General features: G+C 44.7%; 1 protein-coding gene and 2 non-coding genes across 3 annotated transcripts; 2 read left to right on the forward strand and 1 right to left on the reverse strand.

The window, feature by feature from the left end:
• Window positions 1-769: 769 nt before the first annotated feature.
• On the forward strand, window positions 770-5224 carry BSP1 (binder of sperm 1). Its single transcript, NM_001143665.2, is given in 5 exon segments — window positions 770-863; window positions 2595-2639; window positions 3555-3686; window positions 4374-4522; window positions 5043-5224. Coding segments are annotated over 4 exon segments (390 nt in total). The 5' UTR covers window positions 770-787; the 3' UTR covers window positions 4511-4522; window positions 5043-5224.
• An 8890-nt stretch (window positions 5225-14114) lies between these two features.
• On the forward strand, window positions 14115-14187 carry TRNAG-UCC (transfer RNA glycine (anticodon UCC)). Its single transcript has one exon. It is a non-coding gene; the product is annotated as a tRNA-Gly (tRNA).
• Window positions 14188-16803: 2616 nt separating this feature from the next.
• TRNAE-UUC (transfer RNA glutamic acid (anticodon UUC)) lies at window positions 16804-16876 on the reverse strand. Its single transcript has one exon. It is a non-coding gene; the product is annotated as a tRNA-Glu (tRNA).
• Window positions 16877-17651: the final 775 nt, after the last annotated feature.

A 17651-nucleotide genomic window follows, 5' to 3' on the forward strand; every position in this document is an offset into this window, starting at 1 on the left:
AAAAGTCAGGAGTAACAGGAGGCCATAATGAGTCTTTCTCCTCCCAGAAGCCTTCACTGGAGATCCATCCTGGCTGAAGGGGTGCATGAGCACCCAGGGGAGGGCCCCAGGGTAGGTTAGGTGTAGAAAAGGAAACCAGATAATTGGCTAAAGATAAACACACACCCTGAAGAACTCACTTATATAAATGACTTAAGGGTCTCTTTGCCACGCTCCTCTTCACTAAAGCAGACACCCGCACCCTTTCTGGTTGTGCGTCTCTGCCTTGCTTCTAACTTAACTGAACTGTTTTTCCGTGTGCTCTCCCACTAGCTGTTGCTCTGTGTCTCTAACAATAAACTTTGTACCTGCATTCAAAGTTTTTGCCTCCATGACAAATGCATTTTTCACTGGGAGCAAAGATCCAGGGAAAAATTGCTTCTAGAATCTAGCCTTTGCTGGCAGATGGCTAGGATTCCTGGTTCTCATCCAGGTTCAATTCCTGGGCAGGGAATTAAGATCTCGCTTCCTGCTATCGCTCCCTGCTGCCTTGTCGAATTCATAACCACTGGACCTAGGTCTCCTTTTAAATACCTTTCAAACCACTGAGGCTTGGAGACACGAAAGTGCCAGCCAAGGTCCTGTACTTTCCATCTGAGAGATAAACTTGAACTTCTTGCTCTCAGCCTGGGGAATGATCAAGCATCATCCAGGTGAGCTTGATTCTTATCAGGCTGAAGGGATGGTGAGGTCACCGATTACAAAAGGAGCAGATGGATGCCGGTCAGTCGCAGGAGCACAGGCTATCATGGCGCCGTGGCTGGGGCTCTTTCTGATTTGGGCCGGCGTGTCTGTGATTCTGCAGCTGCACCCTGTGAACGGAGGTGAGAGAGGGGAGATGGGCTAGACCTGGTGAGAGAGCGCCTGCCCCAGACATGGACCGAAGCGTAAAAGTCACGAGAATAATCATAGTGGTTACAAATATATCTCCCATTTCTTGAGTATGTCCCAAGGGCAAGACGCTATGAAGGGTTTCACATTTTATTAATTTCCCACCAACCCCATGACACTGAAACCCAGGTGAGTTTGGCAGTAAAGCCAAAGGCCTTTTTGGGAGCTGCCTCATTCCTAAATCTCCACCGCACTGTCCCAGACATGGGAAGCCTACTCCCAGCGTTGGCTGTCTTGTCCAAATGAAGAGTATTTCTATCTTTGTAGAGCTAACTGTTTGAAATACCGGGTTGGCCAAAAAGTCCGTTCAGATTTTTTTCCGGAACGCCGTGGGAAGGACAGCGTGGCCTCCAGGCAGGCCCTGCGCATTGCCTGCTACGACAGTGCCTGTGCTTTGTAGCTGGATCCATGCGGGTCCAGAGGCAAGTGGTGAGGACCGCCCGGTGTCTCCCTCACCTGTTCTCTTAGCCTTCTAGTCAGCAAGTGTGTCTGTCCAGGGGGAACAAGGACTCCAAAACATACAAGAAGATAAAAGCTAGAGACGCGGGGCAGGTCCCACTAGAGGTGATATTCCGGTTGCGGCCCTGCTTCGTTCTTTTTTGGTTGTTATTTTTCTGTTATCGTGGCTTTGGTTTTTCATTTTTAATTGAAGGATAATTGCTTTATGGTGCTTTGTTGGTTTCTACAACATCTCCAGTCAGCCATAGGTGCATATATATAGAGAGAGGTGTGTGTGTGTGTGTGTTTAGTCGCTCAGTCATGTCCAACTCTTTGTGACCCCATGGACAGTAGCCCGCCAGGCTCCTCTGTCCATGGGGATTCTCCAGGCAAGAATACTGGAGTGGGTTACCTGGCCCTCCTCCAGGGGATCTTCCCAACCCAGGAATTGATCCCAGGTCTCCCGCATTGCAGGCAGGTTCGTTACCATCTTAGCCAGGAGGGAAGCCCATATATACGTATGTGTGTGCACATATACACATATATTTATATATGCATATGGGCATCTCATGGGGTTAGTGGTAAAGGAATGTGATTGCCTATGCAGGAGGTCCAGGAGACACTGGTTCGATCCCTGGGTTGAGAAGATCCCCTGGAAGAGGAGACGGCAACCCGCTCCAGTATTCTTGCCTGGAGAATCCCATGGGTTTAGGAGTCTGGCGGGCTGCAGTCCATGGGATTGCAAAGAGTTGGATGCGACTCAGCACACACACACACAAACTGGTGGCTCAGAGGTTAAAGTGTCTGCCTCCAATGCGGGAGACCCGGGTTTGATCCCTGGGTTGGGAAGATCCCCTGGAACAGGAAATGGTAACCCACTCCAGTATTCTTGCCTGGAGAATCCCATGGACGGAGAAGCCTGGTAGGCTACAGTCCATGGGGTTGCGAAGAGTCAGACACAACTGAGCGACTTCACTTTACTATATATGTCCCCACCCTCTTGACCCTCCCTCCCACCCCACCCACCATCCTCTCCCTCTAGGTTGACAGCAGAGTGCTGGGCGGGGCTCCCTGCGTTATACAGCAGCTCCCCACTGGCTATCTATTTTACACACGGGGGTGTATATATGTCCACGTTACTCTCTCAATTTGTTCCACCAAACCTTGACGCTGCTTTGCTCCTGCTCTTCCTCCATCGGTCTCCCTTTCTCCTGCTTTTCCTCCAGATGATGAACTTACCCGAGACAAGTCTTCTGAGGTATCACACGAAGGTAGTGTTCCCGGTGCAGATCCTCAAGATGATCCACAAGGGAAGCGAACGACAAGAAAAGAACAGCCCAGTGCAACAAACTAACATGCGTGGCCGGGGAACTGTGACGGGGATTCTCCAAAGATGCCTCACAAGCATGAGCTAATGCTACCCTCTCGGTCACACACATACCCCCAGGGGGTGTCCAAGCCAGCATCGGGGGTGAATGTTTTGTAGACGATGGGATTGGACTCTGAACATAGGGTCCAGGCTTCAGAGCTGGTGTCAGAGGCTAAAGTAGAAACTCCCCCAAATTCACATCTGTGCACAAAACCTCCCAATTTATATCTTTTTAACATGTCCACTAGTCACTCTTTACAGCTTCCCAGGTGGTGCTAGTGGTAAAGAACCTGCCTTCCAGGACAGGAGACGTAAGAGATGCAGGTTCAACCCTTGGGTGGGGAAGATCCCCTGGAGAAGGAAATGGCAACCCACTCCAGTATTCTTGCTTGGGAAATCCCATGGACAGAGGAGCCTGGCTGGTTACAGTCCATAGGGTCTCAAAGAGTCGGACACAACGGAAGCAACGTAGTGGTCACTCTTTATACCAGTTTCTCTGTATCTATAAACAGACACGACTGAGCAACTAAGTACAGAACAGCACATAGACAGGCTTATATTTCTAAGTAAAATTTTCTTCACTGCCAAAAAAATAAATAAATAAAGTAGAAACTTCCCAAAATTAGAGAAGCCTTCCTAGTCCCTGAGGGAAGGACCACACCACATTGACCCTGACATCCCTGATGCTCAGCAGGGGCTCTGTACACAGCAGGTTTGGGGCTGATGGGCAGGCTTGGATGGAGATTTCGCCAGAGTTACCACAGACATCATGAAACCCTAAGTGCCAAAGAAGCGAACAATGTCTTTCTTCTTTCAGATGAAGAATGTGTTTTCCCATTCACCTACAAAGACAAAAGGCATTTTGACTGCACATTCCATGGTTCCATATTCCCGTGGTGTTCCCTTGATGCAGACTATGTAGGAAGATGGAAATTCTGTTCTGAGAGCGGTGAGTGTGCAGCCTGTCCTCGTGTGAGAAGCACCTGGCTCCCCAGATGAAGGGGGAAAGTCCATAACTGCCTCCCAGAGGGAAGCCTTGGACACGAGTCTGAGCAAGCTCTGGGAGTTGGTGATGGACAGGGAAGCCTGGCATGCAGCAAGGGGTCGCAAAGAGTCAGACACAACTGAAGGACTGAACTGAACTGAACTGAGAGGGTAGTCTCAGGCGTCTCCTGATCCAGCCCCAGGTGTCCCATTCATGTCCCTTTCTCTCTCTCTCTCTCTCTCTCTCTCTCTCTCTCTCTCTCTCTCTCTCTTTCTCTCTCTCTCTGGTGGCTCTGGGTCTTTGTTGCTATGCCCAGTTCTCTAGTTGCAGTGAGTGGGGTCTACTCTCCATTGGTGTCTGGGCTTCTCATTGCAGTGGCCTCTTTTGTCGGGAAGCACAGGTTTCTAGGAGTACAAGCTTCTGTAGTTGCAGGGTGTCAGCTCAGTAGTTGAGGTGCCTGGGCTTAACAGCTCCTCCACCTGCTGGATCTTTCAGACCAGGGTTCGAACCCATGTTCAAACAGAAAGCATTTTGACTTGCATTGCAAGGCATTCTCTGCCACAGACCACCAGGGAAGCCCCCTTTTCTCCTGACGTGATTAAAAACAACCCTCCCGCAATTAATGTTTCACCCATCCCTTCTATTTTTCAGACCATGCCAACTGTGTCTTTCCCTTTATCTTTGGAGGCAAGAAACATGAGACTTGCACAAAAATTGGGAGTATTTTTGGGGCTTGGTGCTCACTCTCTCCAAACTACGACCAGGATGGAGCTTGGAAGTATTGCTAGCCATAAAAAGAGGTAAGAGTGGCCAGGGAGGGTGGGAAGAGACAGCGGTGAGCAGGGAAGAGATGGAGCTGGATAAAGAGGTGGAGTCAGATGCCCAGTGAAGAGAGAGGAGGCAGGTGGAGGGAGTGGATTGGGGAGAAACATGCAGAAGGAAGAGTGAGGAGCAGAGTTTCACGAGGAGAAACATGCAGAGAGGATGAAGAGGAGAAAGGGGACAAAAGAGGGAAACAGAGGGCGAGACAAAGGCAAACTGCAAACACTGGAGAGAGGGGAGTCCCCGAGGGAAGGAGAAAGGGAGTTTGCAGGATGACAAATGGAAGGAGGAGGATCTGGGGAGGATCGGTGCCAAGACGAGGCAGAAGAGACGGGGAGAGAGGGGCAGAGAGAGGACAAGAGTCTTAGGAGCACATGCGAGATAGCAGAATTGAGACAGGAAGAGCAGAGAGCAAAGGAGAAAGAGACCTTTGCCCTCCGTGGGACTGACTGAGAAGCAAAATAGACTCGTTAACATTGACCCCAAAACTATGTTCAGTTACTGTCCAGGGCATCCACCGTTGGCCATGGATGCATCAAGCCTTTGAAACCTCAGTGAAGAAAATCAAGAAATCTCAAGCATGAAGGTGATGCTCTGAAAGACAGAGGTGAAATCCTTTCCCTACATCTCCACCATGTTCCCCCTGTGTGTGGGTCCAATCAATAAACCACTTTCTCAGCAGGTGTGGTCTTTGTTTTTTTTTTTTCCTCCACAAAGAAACCTGACTGGGAAGGTCTCAATGTGCTCAGGTTAACCAGGCAGGATCTTCTTGTTTTCCTTTCCCTTCCTTGGGGTCCCAATGGAAAATCAATACACATCACAATTGTCCCTCCTGGGGGCTTGATTGACAGGTGAAGACCTGGTGGTAAGATTTGAGGTGGGGGGAGGAGGGCCCCAGAAGGTATGGAGGACTGCTCCTTGTCATAAAAGATTTGTCTTTTCCCAACTTAGCTGAAATGTTATTCCTTCCTGGACCTGTTCTCTGACTCCATAGGATAAGCAGTCTTGATCACGTCTTTCCAGTTCATCCTTTCTTTCCTTAAAATTAAACTGCCCATCTTCCATGGTGGGGCTGTAATTTGGAGAAGGGTCAGGATGGACTGTTTTCCTTGACCTCAGTACTAGTACAGAATCTGACACATCCTTGGTATTTATCAACAGGACCACTCTCCTTTTTAAAACAAATAGGAATTTTAGACAAACTTGTCCGTCACTAACTGGGCCTGATTGAAAGAAGGTTAAATATACACGTGTTAGAAATAATGAAGGTCCTGAAAGGTCCTGATCACTAAATTTTATCCTGGTCCGAAACACCCAGTGCCTATCTAAGGAGTCCACGAGACCCGTGATGGACTTCCGTTCACCATCCAGGGAAGAGGTACACAGATGTTTAATCACCGTGCAGGAAGGTTGTGTTGACAGAATATTTGTCCTCTGTGTTTTAAGGCCAGAGACGCAGAGCCTCACTTGAAACCAGGACATTAAATAATTTTAAACTTAAAACATAAAAAGTATTTTCATTAAAAAGACTTCAATTAAAAACAAATAAAAGGAAATCAGGGGCTTCCCTGGTGGCTCAGTGGTAAAGAACCTGCCTGCCAATTCAGGAGACACTGGCTCCATCTCTGGTGTAGGAAGATCCCACACCCTACAGAGCAACCAAGCCCGTGTGTCACAAATATTGAGCCCAAGTTCAGAGGCCCCAGAGCTGCAATTACTGAGCCCACACACTGCAACTGCTGAAGCCCGTGGACCCTAGAGCCCGGGCTCTGCAACAAGAGAAACCACAGCAATGAGAAGGAAGCCTGGGCATCGCAACTAGAGAGTAGCTCCTGCTCACCACAATGAGAGAAAAGTCACACAGCAACAAAGACCCAGCGAGGCCAAAATCAACCAATAAATACTAAAAATTTAGAAAAGGCAACTGGGACATTGTAAGAGCAATGCAGTTAATGGGGATCAGAAGATCTTCCCTTCTGGTCCCAGAGAAACGGCAAAGAAGCCTCCTTTTTGGACCCTGCAAGTAGATTTTAAGGAAATATTGCCCTTGGGGAACGTCCATTCTCATACCCTTCACACACTTATTCATGACACTGAATTTACACAAGTGAAAAGGGGCCCAATCATACATACACATAGTGTATACACAAACACGCACACACACACTCGCGTTCCTAGCTGAGGAGTCACGAAAAGTTTGCAGCATGGGCAGGAAAAAAGATTTAAAACCAAATCTCCAAGGGAGTTTCCTGCCAATCCATTCCTCAGGACGAGGAGCTTTCACTATCAGGGCCAGGTTCGACCGCTGGTGGGGAAACTAAGATGTTACATGCTATGTGGTGCAGCCAAGACACAAACAAAAAATTAAAACCCATCTTGACGCTCCTACCAAAAACAAACCAAAAATTCCGCACATCTCAGATGTGTCTGATATATTAGGTATCACCAGCTATGACAAGGAAAGGTAAAAGAATAAGTTATAGAAAAAAATGAACCTTATTATTAGTCTTTATGTTTTAGATCAAGGAACTCTATCTAACTGAAAGTCCGGAATTAATCCTCCACATTTGCAACTGATCTTCAATAACCTATCAAGATAGTTCAATGTGGGACTTCCCTGGCGTTCCAGAGGTTAAGACTCCACACTTCTAATGCAGGGGGTGTGAGTTCAAACCCTGGTCAAGGAACTAAGATCCCACACGTTGCCAGGCACGGCCAAGAAAAAAAAGGTAGGCCAACGTGGCAGGAATAATATAATAATCTTTGCAACAAGCGGTGCTGAGACAAGCATATCTGCACGCAAAATAAGTAAGCTGGATACCTTCTTCATACCATGCCCAAAAGTTAAGCCAAAATGAGCCACAGACTCCATTTCTAAAGGTGAAACTATAAAATTCTTAGAAAATGTAAGAGTAAATCTTTAAGACCTTTGGTTAAGAAATGAGTTCTCATATATGACACTAAAAGGCTGAACGACAAAAGAAAATGTGTGTAAATTGGACTTTGTAAAATTAAATTGTTTACGCTTTAGTTTTCATAAAAATGAAAAGAAAACTGCCAGAATAGGAGAAAAGTATTTGCAGGTAGATGTCAGATAAGGAAGTTGTACTAGAACACGTAGAGAACACTTACACCTCAAGAATAAAGTGAAAAATAACCCATTTAAAATGAAGCTAAGAGACTGAAGCTCCCCCTGGTGGCTCAGATGGTAAAGAACCCGCCTGCGATGCAGGAGACCTGGGTTCGACCCCTGGGTCGGGAAGATCCCCTGGAGAAGGGCATGGCAACCCACTCCAGCGTTCTTGCCTGGAGAATCCCATGGACACAGGAGCCTTGTGGCCTATAGTCCATGGGATCCCAAAGAGTAGGACACGACTGGGTGGTTAACTCTTTCTTTTCTAAGAGAGTTACTAGATACTTCACCAAAGAATATGTTCAAATGGCCAATAGGCACGTGAAAAAATGTTCAGTATCATTAGACATAAAGAAAATCTCAATGATATACCTCTTCATTCTAACCGGAAGGCCAACAGTGGATACTTCCAGCCCGGTGTTCACAGCAGCATTATTTACAGTTGCCAAGATACAGAAGCGACTTAAACATCCATCAGATGAATGGATAAAAAAGACGTGGGATGTCTATACAATAGAATGCTACTCGGACACTTTTATGAAATGTTGTTGTTTGCAACAGCATGGTTGGACTTGGAGGGTATTAGGGTAAGTTCCTTGGGTGCTTGTACTGGGCCCCATAGTCTGGCCTATTATCCAGTCAGCAGGAGACGTGGACAATGAGTTCTTCCCTTTTACAGATTGAATGTTCTTGATACTAATCAGAAAGTCCCAGACATCTCCCAGGGATTCATCTATATGCATATTACCGCCCCCCTGAATCACCTTCATGAATTTTCAAGACTGGATTTTTCCATCAAACCAAAAGAACCAGGGGACACCTCCTCCTCTTATTACTACAAAGCCTGCCTCCTGCAGCCCCTGCTTATTCACTCTGCACTGAAGTGCAAACCCTGGGCGGCCCCACGTGGTGTGCAATGCCCTTCTCCCCAGACTGTGAACATATGTGGCTCACACACTGCCATCAATCTCATCTGTGCAGTGTTGGCTGTTGTGTATTTGAAAGTGTTAGTCATGTCCAACTCTTTGTGACCCCATGGACTGTAGTCCGCCAGGCTCCTCTGTCCATGGGATTTCCCTGGCAATGAAATAGGTAGCCATTCCCTTCTCCAGGGCATCTTCCCCACCCAGGGATCGAACCCAGGTCTCCCACATTGCAGGCAGATTCTTTACCTTTGAGTCAACAAGAAAGCCTTAGGTTTGTGCCTTTTAGAAAGATAGCCTGGAAGCTGGACAGGAGACAAGGAGGCAAGCCGGGAAGAAACTAGTAGGTCAAGCAAGTGATCATGAAAGCTTAGAACAGTGGCTTTCAAACTGTGGGTCACAACCCACAAGCGGATCTTAAAATGGCTTTTATTGCAGTTAGAAAAAATAGGCTCAAATGGAAAAGAAAATATTAAGGAGTCTTTTGAAATAGGTGGTGGGGTGGGGTAGTTGGGGGGGAAGCAGCGATCAGCGATCAGAACAGAGATCTCCGCTCTCTGCAGGGCAAGCAGGCAAATTGCTCCAGGAGCACAGGCACCGTAGCCTGTCGCGTGGGTGGGGGTGGTGGATGAGTAGCTGCTGCTGTGCCATTGACTGAAATGAACCACAATTTACATCAAGTATTTTAAACTGACTGAACTACAGTTTACATCAAGCCTTCCCCTGGAAGTTGTTAAGCCTGTCGACAGACGCTGGTGTGGTGAGAGCATGCGCAGTCGTGTCCACCTCTTAGCGACCCCTGTGGGCTGTAGCCTGCCTGGCTCCTCCGTCCGTGGGATCCCCCAGGAGAGAACACTGGATGGGTTGCCATTTCCTCCTCCAGGGGATCTTCCCGACCCAGGGATTGAAGCCGCGTCTCCTGCATTGGCCAGCGGATTCTTTACCACTGAGCCAGCTGGGAAGCCAGAGTTCCAAAATAGTTATATCAGACAGATTCTGCCGTTGCAGTTGTTGTCAGGTTGGAGAGACAGATTCTGGTGCTTCTCACTCTGTCGCGTTCCCACTGTCTGCCAGAGTTATTGAAGTGGCTTAGATCAGCAGATCTAACTGTCAAGTAAAACGGAATTCACAGGGCAAAGGGTCATGTTAAACAACAGTGCAGGATACGATCGGCAAAACCCAGACTGCAGAAACTCTGAAAGATAGTGACCTGGCTTTGTCAAAAATTAATTTTGTTTGGGACTTCCCTGGTGGTCCAGTGGTTAAGACTCCAACCTCACAGTGCAGGCGGCCCGGGTTCAACCCCTGGTCAGGGAACTAGAACCCACATGCCGCAACTAAGAGTTTCTGTCTCACAACTAAAGATCCTGTGTGTTGCAGCTAAGACCAGGCACAGCTGCAGCAATAAATATTAATAAATTTTTAAAAATAATTTTAATGGGATAAAAGGAGAGAGAGGAAGGAAGCTATAGCTCCGAAAGAGACTTAAACACACAAAATCAAGTGCAGTATGTAAAACTCACTAGGCTCCTGACTTGAAAAACCAGGAAAAATACCTTTATGAGACAGGTAAGGAAATCCATTCCTCGATTGGCTATTTAACCTATATGTATTTTAAATTCTCTTAGACTATGCATTTGGAACTATGCATTTCAATGTGACTTAATGGTTTGTTCCAAGAAAATCTTACCCAGAAGGATGTCTGTAAAATAATACATAACTCAATATTTACCCCCAGGAAATTCATGCAAACCAGTTTATCTAAGCAAACAGTTTATTCACCTGGGCAAACAGGTCCTTTTTCAGGATAACAGATCGCTCATGTAGGCAACGAGTTCACTTATTACACAAAAGTTTGCTTATCAAGGCTTGTTGCAAGATTGTCGTTTCCTTGTGTTCACCAACCCTAAATGATTGTGCCATAATCTTGGCTTAATCTTAGCTACTTCCTTGCTTAGAAAAACCCATCCCAAATAGCCTTACTTAATTTTCCCTTTTGTGGCACTACTGAGACTCTGGTGGTCTTTGTGAGAACCAACTGTTGCTATTGTATAGTCAACATTATGTATAATAATACTGATAATATAATAATATTTTATATTATAATAAATATTTAAGAATTTTGTGTGGCATGTTTATTTTTAAAGGGAGGGGAGCTTAACATATCTGGACAAACCTGCTTTCTTGAGCAATCATCAGCTTACAGGGGTCTCCCATATTTTTTCTACTTACAATCCCCAAGTGGGATTCACGATTTAATCACCTACTTTGTCCCTTTGTTGTTGCTGTTCAGTGGAAAAGTGGGGTCCAACTCTTTGCGACCCCATCAGTCTCCTGTAGCCCATCAGTTTCCTCAGTCCATGGGATTTCCCAGGCAAGGATACTGGAGTGGGTTACCATTTCCTACTCCAGGGACAATGGAATATTACTCAATCATAAAAAAAAGAATGAAATAATGCCATTTTCAACAACATGGATGGACCTAGAGATTATCATACTAAGGGAAGCAAGTCAGAAAGAGAAAGACAAGTGTCATAGGATATCAGTTACTTGCAGAATCTAAAATATGACACAATTTAACATAGCTGGAAAACAGAAACAGACCCACAGAGAACAGACTTGCGGTTGCCAAGGGGAGAGGCAGGGTGGGATGGAGTAGCAGTTTGGGCGTAGAAGATGCGAATGATCATTTTTGAATGGATAGCCAACAAGGTCCTACTGTATAGCACAGGGAACTATATTCAATATCCTGTGATAAACCATAGTAGAAAAGAGTATGAAAAACAGTGTATATGTGTAACTGAATCACTTTGCTCTGCAGCAGAAATTAACACAATGTCACAAACAAGCCATACTTCAATTTAAAAAGGACAAAAAAGGCAGGGAGCTTATATTTTTGAAGAAATAAATATAACAAAGGATTTACAAATTCAATGAAATGAAGTCTGACATTTGCTTTAATGTAATATGGGATAGAGGCTGGTGGAGGCACAGAAGAAATAAAATTAACCATAAGGTGACAATTGTTGAAGTGAACGCCTCAGTGCTTTCACTGCCTGGGTCCGGGTTGGGGAGTTTCCTGTACTATTTTTGTCGACTTATGTATATGTTTGAAATCATCCAAAATAAAAGCTTTTCTAAGTGTGCTCAGACCACATCGCTGGAGCTATGCTTGGCCTTCCTCTCTTCCTCTCCTAATCTACACCCAGTCGATTAGCATATCTAGCTATCAGATTTCCTCTAGAATCTGACCACTTCTCATGACCTTCACTGCCACTTCCTTCGTCCAATTCACCACCCTTTCACTCCTTGATTATTGTAGCGATCTCTGTGTTGCAACCTTACCCCTTCCCCAATCCCATTCTATTTTCAACACGGCAGCCAGAGAGACCCTTTTAAAAAATAACTCTAATCTTTTTGAGCATGGATTACCCATCTGATTATGCAGCAGGAGGGAGGGAGGGATCCTACAGAGGTCATGGAAGGCTGAGTTAAGTCTAGACCTGAGCCTTCAAAGATGTCTGAGAATTATATAACCAGAAAGGATGCTTCAGATGGGAAACAGCATTGCTTCCATAACCAAGCAGGACATTATGGGGCCTTGATTGCTCCAGGGTTCAAATTTATGTGCTAAATCCAGATGGGACACTTAGGAAAGAAAGTCTTGATTAAAAAATATATATATCCTAAGGGAAGAGAGGCAGGGTCTTAACACTGCAGTCTACAGGTTTGCACCTAAACGATGAGCCCTGAAGCAGAACTCTGTGAATTCACCTGGTGGGGTGGTGCCCCCTTGCGGTGGACCCAGGTCTTTGAACAATGGCATTACCCATAAAGGTTCAAACTAGCAAAGAATGTTCAAACTACTGAACAACTGTGCTCATTTTGCATGCCAGTAAGGTTATGCTCTTGAATGAACTCCGGGAGTTGGTGATGGACAGGGAGGCCTGGTGTGCTGCAATTCATGGGGTCGCAAAGAATCGGACACGACTGAGCGACTGAACTGAAGACTGTGCTCAAAATCCTTCAAGACATGGTTCAGCAGTACCCCCACCCCCAGAACTTTGAGATGTACCAGCTAGGTTTAGAAAAGGCAGAGGAACCAGAGATCAAATTGCCAACATTCCTTGGATCATAGAGAAAAATTCCAGAACATCATTTACCTCTGTTTCATTGACTACACTAAAGCTTTTGATTGCATGGATCACAACAAACTGTGGAACATTCTTAAATAGATGGGAATACCAGACCACCTTACCTGTCTCCTGAGAAACTTGTATGCAGGTCAAAAAGCAACAGTTAGAACCAGACATGGAACAACAGACTGGTTCAAAATTGGGAAACAAGTAAGACAAAGCTATATACTGTTACTCCAATTATTTAACTTATATACAGAGTACATCGGGGTGAAATGTTGGGCTGAATGAATCACAGTCTGGAATCAAGATTGCCCGGAGAGATATCACCAACCTCACATATGCAAATGATATCACTCTAACGGCAGAAAGTGAAGAGGAAGTAAAGAGCTGTTTCATAAAAGGGAAAGAAGAGAGTTAAAAAAGTTGGCTTAAAACTCAACATTCAAAAAAGTAAGATCATGGCATCTGGCCCCATAACTTTATGGCAAATAGAAGAGGGAAAAGTGGAAACAGTAACAGATTTTATTTTCTTGGGCTCTAAAATCACTGCAGATGGTGATTGCAGCCATGAAATTAAAAGACGCTTGTTCCTTGGAAGGAAAGCTATGACCAACCTAGACAGCACTTTAGAAACCAAGAGACATCACTTCGCCAACAAAGGTCCGTATAGTCAAAGCAATGGTTTTTCCAGTAGTCATGTATGGATGTGAGAGCTGGACCATAAAGAGGGCTGAGCGCTGAAGAACCGATGCTTTTGAACTGCGGTGTTAAAGAAGACTCTAGAGGGTCCCTTGGATGGCAAGGAGATCAAAACAGTCAATCCTAAAGAAAATCAGTCCTGAATAGTCACTAGAAGGACTGATGCTGAAGCTTCAATACTTTGGCCACTTGATGGGAAGAGCGGACTCATTGGAAAAAAAAAAAAAAAAAAAAAACCCAGATACTGGGGAAGACTGAAGGCAGGAGGAGAAGAGGGCAGCAGAGGATGAGATGGTTAGATAGCATCACTGACTCAACCGACCCGAATTTGAGCAAACTCTGGGAGACAGTGGAGAACAGGGAAGCCTGGAGTGCTGCAATCCATGGGATCGCAAAGAGTTGGACTTAGCAACTGAACAACAACAAATAAATGATCTAGTGCGCTAGCAGATTGGAAAAAAATGTTCATTTTCCTTCCCTAGGAACCCAGGAAATGCAAACTGAAAAACAATCTATTACCTTGGCAACTTTTCAAACAAAGGAGGAAACTAGTCAGAAATGGGCAAAGTTCGTTCAAGACAAAATTTTAAAACAGTGTTTTGATTTCTTCAGCATGTCTCAAGACACATGGCTCAAGTTTCTGACTCATTTTAAAAGACAGAAATAATAGGTGACCTCCCTGGTGGTCCAATGGTTAAGACTCTGAGCTTCCACTGCAGGGGGCCTAGGTTCAATCCCTGGTCAGGGAACTAAGATCCCACATGCCACATGTCACAGAAAAAAAAAAAATTACATTGTGGAGTTGAAAAATACTAGTCAGCACTTGCAAAAAAAAGTTTGGCCGGACCTGCTGAGACTCTGACTTTGTAATTCCACATCTGGTATACACCCAAGAAATATGAGCGCATATATCCATGGACAAGGATATTGGTGGCAGCTTTATCCATAATAACTAAAGACCATTCAGGTATGACCTAAATCAAATCCCTTATGATTATACAGTGGAAATGAGAAATAGATTTAAGGGCCTAGATCTGATAGACAGAGTGCCTGATGAACTATGGAATGAGGTTCGTGACATTGTACAGGAGACAGGGATCAAGACCATCCCCATGGAAAAGAAATGCAAAAAAGCAAAATGGCTGTCTGGGGAGGCCTTACAAATAGCTGTGAAAAGAAGAGAAGTGAAAAGCAAAGGAGAAAAGGAAAGATATAAGCATCCGAATGCAGAGTTCCAAAGAATAGCAAGTAGAGATAAGAAAGCCTTCTTCAGCAATCAATGCAAAGAAATAGAGGAAAACAACAGAATGGGAAAGACTAGAGGTCTCTTCAAGAAAATTAAAGATACCAAGGGAACATTTCATGCAAAGATGGGCTCGATAAAGGACAGAAATGGTCTGGACCTAACAGAAGCAGAAGATATTAAGAAGAGGTGGCAAGAATACACAGAAGAACTGTATAAAAAAGATCTTCACGACCCAGATAATCATGATGATGTGATCACTAATCTAGAGCCAGACATCTTGGAAAGTGAAGTCAAGTGGGCCTTAGAAAGCATCACTACGAACAAAGCTAGTGGAGGTGATGGAATTTCAGTTGAGCTGTTTCAAATCCTGAAAGATGATGCTGTGAAAGTGCTGCACTCAATATGCCAGCAAATTTGGAAAACTCAGCAGTGGCCACAGGACTGGAAAAGGTCACTTTTCATTCCAATTCCAAAGAAAGGCAATGCCAAAGAATGCTCTAACTACCGCACAATTGCACTCATCTCACATGCTAGTAAAGTAATTCTCAAAATTCTCCAAGCCAGGCTTCAGCAATACGTGAACCGTGAACTTCCAGATGTTCAAGCTGGTTTTAGAAAAGGCAGAGGAACCAGAGATCAAATTGCCAACGTCCGCTGGATCATGGAAAAAGCAAGAGAGTTCCAGAAAAACATCTATTTCTGCTTTATTGACTATGCCAAAGCCTTTGACTGTGTGGATCACAATAAACTGTGGAAAATTCTGAAAGAGATGGGAATACCAGACCACCTGACTGCCTCTTGAGAAATCTGTATGCAAGTCAGGAAGCAACAGGTGGAACTGGACATGGAACAAAAGACTTGTTCCAAATAGGAAAAGGAGTATGTCAAGGCTGTATATTGTCACCCTGTTTATTTAACTTATATGCAGAGTACATCATGAGAAACGCTGGACTGGAAGAAACACAAGCTGGAATCAAGATTTCTGGGAGAAATATCAATAACCTCAGATATGCAGATGACACCACCCTTGTGGCAGAAAGTGAAGAGGAGCTAAAAAGCCTCTTGATGAAAGTGAAAAAGCGAAAAAGTTGGCTTAAAGCTCAACATTCAGAAAACGAAGATCATGGCATCCGGTCCCATCACTTCAAGGGAACTAGATGGGGAAACAGTAAAAACAGTGTCAGACTTTATTTTTGGGGTCTCCAAAATCACTGCAGATGGTGACTGCAGCCATGAAATTAAAAGACGCTTACTCCTTGGAAGAAAAGTTATGACCAACCTAGATAGTATATTCAGAAGCAGAGACATTACTTTGCCGACTAGGGTTCATCTAGTCAAGGCTACGGTTTTTCCTGTGGTCATGTATGGATGTGAGAGCTGGACTGTGAAGAAGGCTGAGCGCCGAAGAATGGATGCTTTTGAACTGTGGTGTTGGAGAAGACTCTTGAGAGTCCCTTGGACTGCAAGGAGGTCCAACCAGTCCATTCTGAAGGAGATCAGCCCTGGGATTTTGGAAGGAATGATGCTAAAGCTGAAACTCCGGTACTTTGGCCACCTCATGAGAAGAGTTGACTCATTGGAAAAGACTCTGAGGCTGGGAGGGATTGGGGGCAGGAGGAGAAGGGGATGACAGAGGATGAGATGGCTGGATGGCATCACGGACTCGATGGACGTTGAGTCTGAGTGAACTCCGGGAGATGGTGATGGACAGGGAGGCCTGGCGTGCTGCGATTCATGGGGTCGCAAAGAGTCGGACACGACTGAGCGACTGAACTGAAAGACTGGAAACAACCCAAATATCCATCAACAATGCGTGCACGTGTGCTAAGTCGCTTTAGTTGCGTCCAACTCTGCGACCCTATGGATTCTATGGACAGCTCTCCAGGCTCCTCTGTGCATGGGATTCTCTGGGCAAGAATACTGGAGTGGGTTGCCGTGCTCTCCTCCAGGTTACCTTTCCAACCCAGGGATCACACCCCCATCTCTTAATATCTCCTGCATTGGCAGGCAAGTTCTTTACCACTAGTGCTACTTGGGAAGCCGTCCATCAACAATAGACTTAATGCTTCACCGAAATATATATATTTTTTGGCTGCACCTCGCAGCTTGGGGATCTTATTTCCCCCACCAGGGATTGAACCTGGGTCCCTGTCAGCGAAAGCAACGAGTCCTAACCACTGGACCACCAGGGAATTCCCTTCACAGCAACTTAAAAAATAACAGTACAGCTACATGCAATAACATGGTTGAATCTTACAACATAATGTTGAGTGAAAGACGTCAGGGACAGAAGACTGCATAACTGAAAGATTCCTTTCATGCAAGTATCGACTCGCGGTGATAGAACACTAACAGCCAGCCCTGGGCGTTACTGACTGGAGGAGGGCACAAGGAAACCTTCTGGAACGATGAGTGTTCTGTCTCCAGACCTCAGGGGTGGTGACATGAATGAACGTATATATATATAAAATACTATATATAGTATTTTTATATAATACTATGTAATACTCAGTTAAGTCGCTCAGTAGTGTCTGACTCTTTGCTACCCCGTGAACTGTAGCCCACCAGGCTCTTCTGTCCATGGGATTCTCCAGGCAAGAATACTGGAGTGGGTTGCCATTTCCTTCTCCAGGGGATCTTCCTGACCCAGGAATCAAACCCAGGTCTCCCGCATTAGAGGCAGACACTTTAACCTCTGAGCCACCAGGGAAGCTGAATACTATATACAGTATAATATATAATGTATATTAATATATCATAATATTATTATATAATATTATATAAAATAATATAATATATTATAGTATATTATATAATATTAATATACAATATAAATATTATATATAATATATACAAACATATTATTATATTATGAATCAATATTATAATTATAAATTATAATTATATTATATATAATTATATAAATATTATATATTATATTATATAAATATATAATCATATTATTTT

The sequence above is a fragment of the Ovis aries genome, chromosome 14 (assembly GCF_016772045.2).
Source record: "Ovis aries strain OAR_USU_Benz2616 breed Rambouillet chromosome 14, ARS-UI_Ramb_v3.0, whole genome shotgun sequence".
Lineage (NCBI taxonomy): Eukaryota > Metazoa > Chordata > Mammalia > Artiodactyla > Bovidae > Ovis > Ovis aries.